The 9,756-nt window shown below is 32.6% G+C and overlaps 1 protein-coding gene across 1 annotated transcript; it reads left to right on the top strand.

Annotated features, from left to right (window-relative positions):
* The first annotated feature begins 483 nt into the window (after positions 1-483).
* LOC105318414 (protein wech) lies at positions 484-9,068 on the top strand. Its single transcript, XM_011415526.4, has 3 exons — positions 484-800; positions 1,095-1,179; positions 7,269-9,068. Exon 3 carries the CDS (start codon positions 7,280-7,282, stop codon positions 8,969-8,971), a length of 1,692 nt encoding a protein of 563 aa, XP_011413828.3. The 5' UTR covers positions 484-800; positions 1,095-1,179; positions 7,269-7,279; the 3' UTR covers positions 8,972-9,068.
* The last annotated feature ends 688 nt before the right edge of the window (positions 9,069-9,756 follow it).

Genomic DNA, 9,756 nt, shown 5'->3' with positions numbered 1-9,756 from the left:
CCATATATAATAATGTTATTATTTATGGAATTCCGAACCCGATGTTAATATTCACTACAATATTACACCTCATCTTTATTTTATTCGCCAAATATTGCCCCTTCTATCTATTTTCAGTGCTATATAAGAGAGAGAGAGAGAGAGAGAGAGAGAGAGAGAGAGAGAGAGAGAGAGAGAGAGAGAGAGGAGAGAGAGAGAGAGAGAGAGAGAGAGAGTTAAAAATGTTGATTCCCTCTTGTTTCCACTATGCTATTGAAAGTAGGATGAAATACTAGGACCGAATAGTGACCCTCATTGATTTTTTTGTTATTAGAAGTTGTTACATATTATTTGGATGTGTTAAATCCCAAGCCAGGGAGTAAAAGAATATCCACTGTTTGAACCATTTATCATTTACTTCTGAAACTCTCGGCAGTTCTTTTTTTAAAGAAGTTTTAAAAAAAATTAACACTTTATTTCTGAGCAAAAATCAACCACCGTACCCCATCTTCGAGGATCTTGATTTAAACAAACCTAAATTGACAATACCTGAGGTTATTTAAAAATCAGACGAGTTTCAGCTCTTCTGGCCAAGAGGTCATTGTGAGGATTTTAAAGAAATGTCAATAGGTTTTCAATAATTTTTACTTACCCCCGTCTTTGAAAGAGAGATTGACTCTTCAGTTAAACAAACTTGAATTTTCCTTACTATGGGCGATTTGTACCAAATTTTGTTAAATTTGTCTAGTGTTTCTGAAGGACGTACAGTTGGACGTACTGACAGACAGACAGAGGGACAAAAACTGATCAGAAAAACTCAGGTGAGCTCAAACAAGATTGATTGATTCATATTATTACTATACTGTGACATTAAAGTATATTAATGAAATAAAAACAATTCATTTAAAAAAATCTTTAAAAAATAAAACCTTTGCATTTTTTTTTACACATATGCCATTTTCACTTTTGTTTGACAAAGAGAAAACTGACATTTTTAATCGATAACTAAATTGGTTAACCTGATTTCAGGACTTAAAATTACGAATATGTCTTGATATTAGAATAAATATTTGTACTTGACATACTTAAAATCAATCGCCTTATCATTTGCTCAGGTAGTCGGACCAGATGCAACACATTTTGCAACCGGCCATGTTGGATTTTTAAGCTTTGTAATTTACCTATGGGATAGGAAATAAGGTAAGTTTTATAAAAGTTTTTTTTCTAATTTATTGTCATAAAAAGTAAACATCATGATCATTTGCACTATAACTTATTTTTGTAATCTGCCATGATATATTTCACATGATTATGTAGATTTAGAAATGTATGGTAACGGAAAACATCCTATTAATGAAGAAGTTTATCTCATACGTTTTGATGTAAATTACCATTTTGATAAACCTTTTTTTTCTCGAACATATAATGCTTAATTTCTTTCCGGTCATTGTTTTTTCGAAGAAAAGATGGTGAAAATGGCGGGTGGGCGGGCGGCTGCCAAAAAGCTACCCTAATTTTACGGATAACTCCTCTTATATACTTTTCAAGATAGGATGTTGTTCTTTTGCAAATCAATTGTACATATATTATAGGTTTGCATATTGCTAGGAATATAATTTCTGATAATTTATGAAAAAATACTAGCTGTTAAACGTCGTCATATTTTGGCAAAATATGACGACGCTGTCCCTATTGTACGGATAAATCCTCCTGCAGTTTTCAAGATTGGAAATGGTTCTATTGCAGATCAGTTGTACATATAATATATCAGAAGTGTGCATATTGCTATGATTGGGATTTCTGATAATCTATGAGAAAAATACCAGCTATTGAACTTATAGTTATTTATGGCAAAACATTGTTACTCCCCTATTTTACGGGTAACTCCTCCAACAGTTTTCAAGATAGGAAGTTATTCTTTTGCAGATCAATTGTACACATATTAGAAGTGTGCATATTACTAGCATCTTGTTTTCTGATAATCTATGAAAAAAAGTACCAGCGGTTGAACTTTTTTTGGGCATAAATATTCATATAGAGTATATCGTTTCTCTGGATAGGTTGTGTTCATCAAGTCAAGGTTAACAAATAGATTATAAATACTGTTCACACACAAGAAAACCCGGTTGGCTGTCACGTTGACCGCTTTTCTCTTGTTTTATTTCGTCATTATTTTTTACTTTAAGTCTCTCGCGCTTCAACTCTTCAGTAATCTTATTTTAGAAGTTTTCCTGTATATTTTTCATCACTATTTTTACTACCAAACATTGATTTAGAATGGTTTAAGCTGAAAATTTAAGCTACAAAAAGTAAAAAAAGGTGCGGAGATAGTACAACTGCAAATCACCTTAGCTATCAAGGAGCTGATCGTGGTATGCAATGACTGATCGGTTTGCAGGTGCCGACATCCAACAAGGCGATAACCCAAATTTGGGCAAAAAAGCACAACATTCTTAGGTTGACAACTTGTGTAGGAAAAATACTATCCAATTTTTTCTAATAAAATATGAAGAGATACTAGGTCATAAATGTGGTTAGATATGAAGCTTCATCGACGTTTTAAAACACAACGATGTCAGTTACGAAAGAATTTATTGACGGTAAGTAGAGATAGTTTATCAAAAAGGGTTTACGCATCTGCCGAACCGATTGTATACCATCATCGTTGCAGATAAATATTTTTTTATTGAAAATAAAGTTATGCATTTTATTAATACAAATACTGATATTGATATTCAATTTAACATCGGGGGGGGGGGGGGGGGGGGGGGAGGGGGGTATTTAGGATACATCAAGTTAAACGATGAAAACAATTTATATATTTTTTTTTTTATATTTTTATATTATATATATATATATATATATATATATATATATATATATATATATATATATATATATATATATATATATATATATATATATATGACTGCCGTCACGAGAAAAGGGCCCTTAAGGTCAACATTTCACAAACTTACGTTTTTGTCAATTCCGATTAGTCAACTCTTTCTGAATACAAATATACAAAGATATCCAAGATCTTGTGTGTTTTAAGCATTTTATGACGATTTTAGTAAGACATGTTAACACGACGTCAAATTTTGTTCAGCATTAATTTGTTTCTTCTATACTTCCTTTCACATCGTATTTAATTGTTTGAAGTAGAATTAATTAATGATTTTCTACAATTCTAGATTTTTTACAATTTTAACAAAAGAGAGCAAAACATTTTGAAGATCCAGATATAGTGAAAGTTCTGCAGCTAATATATCTTCCGATAAATCCACATGCACTCCCCACCCCCACCCCCGAAAATAAGATGAATAGATATATAAAGGATATCTAAAGAAAACAAATATCAACTTCTCCCCGACCTTTAAATGCATCAAAGTTATCTAAGCTGCAGCGAGGCAAATTATTAACAAACATGTAACAAACAAAGATAAAGATTGTCAAATTCGATGCCTATGTTTTTACAATTTTCGGCATACACGAGTTTCTTTTCAAAAGGAGAAATATTTATTCTTTTTGATCAACGTTTTGCACGGAAAATCGCATATTTACTGATATTACTTTTTTAAAAGTATCTTTATAGTTCTGAAGCAAGTTTAAAATCAATCAACAGCTATTTTTGAAACTTGGAAGTTATATGGTGTGAATTTACTTTCCCGATTCCTCTTCTCTTTTATACGTTATCAATACTTAATTCTTATGAAATTACCCATGAAAAAAATTGCTTTGACTGTCTCACTGAAAAGTTCCAACTACAAAAATGTGGAGAAAAGATTTTAACAAAAATGGCATCTTATATATATATTTATAGATTTAAATTTACATCCACCGCGTATGATTCCCTCTTTTTCTTACGAAAATTGATTGTAATTCACAGCTGTGTAGAAACAGACAAGACTGAAATCTCCTCGGTCCAGTTTTAACCACGCAGTTTATCGATTTGTCGAAATCTCCAGCAACCTTAGAAATATCACGGATTGCACGAAGTAATCATGATGATGCCAAACTCAAATTCCCATATAAGACGCTTTGGCTACAGCTTTCATCTAATGTACTGGTGTACATTAACATATAATTTAGTGACTTTTACTTACTTATTACGATCAATTCAATTCATTAATTTAATTTATTAAAAGAAAGATGTAAATATAAACAATAAAATGCTTTCTTCGGTGATACATGCGGGCTATAGAGACATCCACATTACAGAACGCGGGTTACGTTAATTTTTTGGTATTGATCGCTACCTTTTGTTTATGTTTATTGTTTAAACATACTCATACACACCTAATTAAGTGTATCAAATACGACAGACCAACTAAATACACCCCCCCCCCCTTCAACGTACTGAATCTACAATTCTATTCAATCGCTTTGTAAGTTCATGCGTACCGTCGTATTTTTGTGATGCGATTTTTATAAACCATAATCGTTGAAATAATTAATTATATATAAGAATTATTTACATTTTTTTTTCAAAATGCAAGATTGCATGTAACTTTAAATAAGACTTCTGCATTTATTACGTCGATTTTTTTTTTACACTAATCGATAGTAGAGTGCCGATAGACGTAGCTTATATTCAGTGAGTAGTAACATTTTTACATGTTGACTTAATTTAATTTCTTCCATTGTATTATCGATGTTACAAGATGAATGAATTAATGTATCTCTGCATTAATTTACTCTCTCTCTCTCTCTCTCTCTCTCTCTCTCTCTCTCTCTCTCTCTCTCTCTCTCTCTCTCTCTCTTCTCTCTCTCTCTCTCAATATGAATACGAATATCGACCGAGTGATTATCAAATAAAAAAAATAGATGGACAATTAAATAAGAGTCGTTTATAGAGTGCAAACAGTTGCATACGGTATTCCGAAGTTTTTAAGAAATATCGCGATTCTCGGATTTTTTTTTGGCTGTACATTGTACATTGTAACATACACACATAAACATTGACTTCAGTATCATCGAAATTTGTTTCTTGTATAAAAAAGAACAGATGAGAAACCATCATCTATGAAGATGAATTGTACGTCCATGCATGTTATTAATTGTATAAGTGTCGCACATCTAGTGTTTAAATTATATTTATGGATAAACATGAATTGTTTATTCGTAAAACGGCAATTTGTTCGACTTGATATCAAAAGTATAGTAGTATAATGACTGCATTTACCAATCTGTTTAGTTTCAAGGATTTTTGAATCATTAACGTTACTGATTTGAGATGAATATTGAAAATCATATAAAAATGCTAGAAATCCTTGAAAATGTGGTGAGTTTTCAGGCATGCTTTGATTGATTTTTATTTAAATTTTACGTAAAATAGCTCAAAAAGTACACACAACACGTGGATTTGGGTTGTTAAATTGCACAAGAAAATAAAATACGCTGCGCACAAATAATACACAAGTTTTTCAATCGTACAGGCAGATATAATTTTATATTGTTTCATTAAAGGCACTTTACATGAAAATGTCACTAAGAATAAGATTTTTCCATGAAATCAAATGCGATACATCAGAGTAGATTTTTACGCTGTGAAAAAATTCTCAAACTTTTCGAATCCGTTAGTTACATGAGTTTTAATTTGTTAAATAATTTCAAAATTTGATCGCAACTTCTTTAGTAATAGAATTATGCGAGAATTTATTTTGTATGTTGGTCGTAACACTATAATTGAGACATAGCCGCTTCTCTCGTGTTCCTTCTAACTTATTTAAGAAGTGGTGCAGAATCGTCTCCTGTAAGGTGAACTATTTAAAAAAAAATCTTTTGAAATATTTGGCTTGTATTGTTTCACAGTAATTACTGCGCAGATAATTGTTTGATTTGAAAAATACTGCTCTGCATCGATTCGGTATGTCTCAGTCTTCAACCCCTCTTATCAACAACGAGTATGCAGCGTAGTTTATTTGTTTTTCACTTAAATAAATCATACATGTATTGCTAGTGCAAACAAGAGTACTTTATTAATGATCATCGTAAATGAACGATCAGTCGCATTCAATCATATGCAATAAGTAAGCGTATGCAAGACGGGTTTTGGCTTCGATTTATAAAAAAAACTGATATCGCAATTAGAGCATATACATGTAGGTGATTTCCAAATTAGAGCATATTTTCATCATACAGCAGAATGGAAAATATGGTGTTTAAGTTTCATAGCTGATGCAAAAGCAGCATTTTAATGATATTTCAGCATCAAATTGTGTGCAATATTACGCGTTCGAAATGTGTAGATATTGACGTTACATGTGTATATTTCATTAATTAAATGTTATTTTTTTTTAATCAACATGTTATATTTGATTAAAACATATTAATCGCGGTATAAAAACAAGGCCAGACTCTAGTTATTCAAAAATCACAACACAGACGCAGAAAAAAAAATAGAAAGAGCAAATAGAAAAACTGCGTTTACAATGCCGCTACTTTGACGTCGTTTTCTGAGCATTGTGACGTCAAAAGATAAGGGCCCTTTCTCATGACGGCAGTCATATATATATATATATATATATATATATATATATATATATATATATATATATATATATATATATATATATATATATATATTATATCATATTATATTTGAAAATATAATATAGTATTTTTGAAAAATTCAACACATCTATACATGTATGCATGTATAGATGTGTTGAATTTTTCAAATATACCTACTGATGTATGGTTAAAGTCAATTGATTAACTTTAAATTTAATTATTCTGAGAAACCAAACAGCACGGTAGAAGATTTTAACTATATCGAACTGAATTCGTCAATTATTACGAATAAATCAAATAATCAACGCTTTTTAACCTGAATAATGTATACTTTACAAGAATGAAAATGCATGTATATCTCATACATAGTCAATACGAAATATCTTTCCCCTTGAGCATTATGACATCATTGTAAGAGTTATGACTTAACTGGTAACTTGTAATTTAAGAAATGAATTCAATACTTTTTTTTCTATTTTTCGACGTATCAAAGAAAAAATTTACTGAAAAACTTCATCAATGCGATTTGATAAGTCGATCAATAAAAAATTTGATCAATGACACTTTAATTTTATGACTTAAAAATGTTTTATTAGATATTAATAAATGACTTAAGAAAATAAGTTTTTTTTTCCTACTGATCGACCTACCCAAGGAAAAATTGACCGGAAAAATGTTTCATCAATGCGCTACATATGTACACCTTCTGCATTATTATGTATATTAGAAATATATTGAATTAAACGCGGTTGTCCTCTTTTACTTTTTAATAGGTTTTCTGACCATGGACCCCTGGAACAGCGCCCAGGATTTTGTACGCTGCACCCTGTGTCAAACGTCTGTGCCCCTCAAGTACTGTGAAGTTTGTCATACACATCTATGCGAAGACTGTGAAAAGAAACACTTATCTGCGTTCTCTGAAATTCATAAAGTGGTGTCGCTTCAACAATATTTTACCACTCTGACCTATCCAAATTGTGAGGAACACCCAACCGAACAATGCAAAATCCATTGTGACCAATGTGACATTCCTATTTGTACACAGTGTATTTCATCTAAAAAACATTTAAAACACACACAAACTGAGATTTTGAAAAAAAGCGTTTTACACAGAGAGTTACACGAATTAGAAAAAATCGTATATCCTACATACCAAGAGATTGCATCTAACATCCAAATGCAGAAAGCGGATCTGAATAAAAACTCCCAGAAACTGACAACAGATATCAACAATCAAGGAAAACTTTGGCATAACAAAATAGACACTGTTATCAAAAACCTTATATCTAACGTGGCAGACATGGAATCCAAACACCTTGTTGTTCTAAAGAAACAGGAAGATGAAATCACGAGAATCATTTCTGAAATCTCACACAGCATTGTTGAACTGAAAAAGTTACTGAACTCCAAAAATGTCTGCCTTGTCTCTGAGTACAAATCCAGAAACCCTGAATTCAAACAATTGCCTCTTAAACTTAAAGTATCTTTACTAAATTTTAAGCCTCGGGAAGTCCACATAGATCAATTGACTGAACAGTTTGGTTTTCTGTCATCCTTATCTTTTACATCAGATGATCAACACTGCATCATGTCGTTTCAGGGAGCCAAGTCCTCTCCGCTAGACCGGTCATTGATGGATGTACCTCGGATCATCTCGTCCATAGACACAATGTATGAACATATATCCGGTGTGTCATGTCTAAATGATACAGAGATCTGGACGCGTGGTTTAAACAATATAATGAACCTCTACAATCTACAGGGGGATCTACTGAAGTCCATACAAACCAACACAGGGAACAATCCATGGGACATAGCAGTGACAAGGAGCGGGGATTTGCTCTACACTGACTACCATGATAGAACTGTGAACATTGTGAAAAATACAGAGGTACAGACAGAGATCAGCCTAGAAGGGTGGAAACCTCTCAATATTTGTAGTACTTTGTCTGGTGACCTTCTGGTTGTCATGGACAGTGATGACAAAGATGATGATGACAGTGGTGGCGATGAAGATGTTAAACAAACAAAAGTAGTGCGCTACTCTGGCTCCAAAAAGAAACAAAGCATTCAGTACAATGACACGGGAGAACCTCTCTTTTCATCTGGTGATACAAAATACATCAGTGAGAACAGGAACCTAGATATCTGTGTGTCGGACCATGACGCCAGTGCAGTGGTGGTGGTCAATCAAGCCGGGAAACTCCGGTTCACCTACACCGGCCATCAATCTCCTACCAAGAGACAATTTAGCCCACGCGGTATTACCACAGACAGCCAAAGTCGTGTGTTGGTATTAGACTGTAACAACCACTGTATCCACATCCTGGATCAGGATGGACAGTTCCTCCGCTACATAGAAAACTGCCAATTACAGCTTCGAATTCCAATGGGTTTATGCGTGGACACCAAAGACAACCTCTTTTTGGCCGAGTGGGACACGGGTAAATTGAAGAAAATCCAATATAGCATGTAAAGAAAAACTGTGCTTAAAATGTAAACATATTGTGTATATACCTGTATTATATGAATGTGATATGTGTTGGGCTATGCAACGAGAAAAAGGATATATATAAATATATATATATATATATATATATATATATATATATATATATATATATATATATATATATATATATATATATATATATATAAAATCACAGTGCCCGGTAATATATATTAAAAAAAAAAATAACAACACTAATCGCAAAACGTAAGCGCTTTCAATTCTTCCACAGACGTTTCACAATACATTTTAGCTCACCTGAGCTGAAAGCTCAAGTGAGCTATTCTGATCACATTTTGTCTGTCGTCCGTCTATCCGTCCGTAAACTTTTCACATTTTCAACATCTTCTCAAGAACTACTAGGCCAATTTCAACCAAACTTGGCACAAATCATCCTTAGGCAAAGAGGATTCAAAGTTGTGAAAATTAAGGGCCACACCTGTTTTCAAGGGGAGATAATTAGAAATTAATGAAAAATTTCGAGAAATTTTCAAAAATCTTGAAAAATCAAGAACCAGAAAGCCAGGAAAGCTGAAACTTGTGTGGAAGCCACAATAGGGGGTCGAAGTTTTACATTGGAATATATAGAGTAAATCTTAAAAAATCTTCTTCTCAGAAACTAATCAGCAAGGAAAGCTGAAACTTGTATGGAAGCATCCTCAGGTAGTGTAGATTCAAAGTTGTGAAAATCATGACCCCTGGGGGTAGGGTGGGGCCACAATGGGGGGTTGAAGTTTTACATAGGAAAATAT

Source organism: Magallana gigas, chromosome 10, assembly GCF_963853765.1.
Source record: "Magallana gigas chromosome 10, xbMagGiga1.1, whole genome shotgun sequence".
In the NCBI taxonomy this organism is placed as follows: Eukaryota; Metazoa; Mollusca; class Bivalvia; order Ostreida; family Ostreidae; genus Magallana; species Magallana gigas.
Note: the sequence above shows the minus strand (reverse complement) of the source record. Positions and strands in the feature narration are given on the sequence as shown.

Coding starts and splice junctions, on each gene's coding strand:
- LOC105318414 (XM_011415526.4), top strand. CDS start 7,280: ATGGACCCCTGGAACAGCGCCCAGGATTTTGTACGCTGCACCCTGTGT.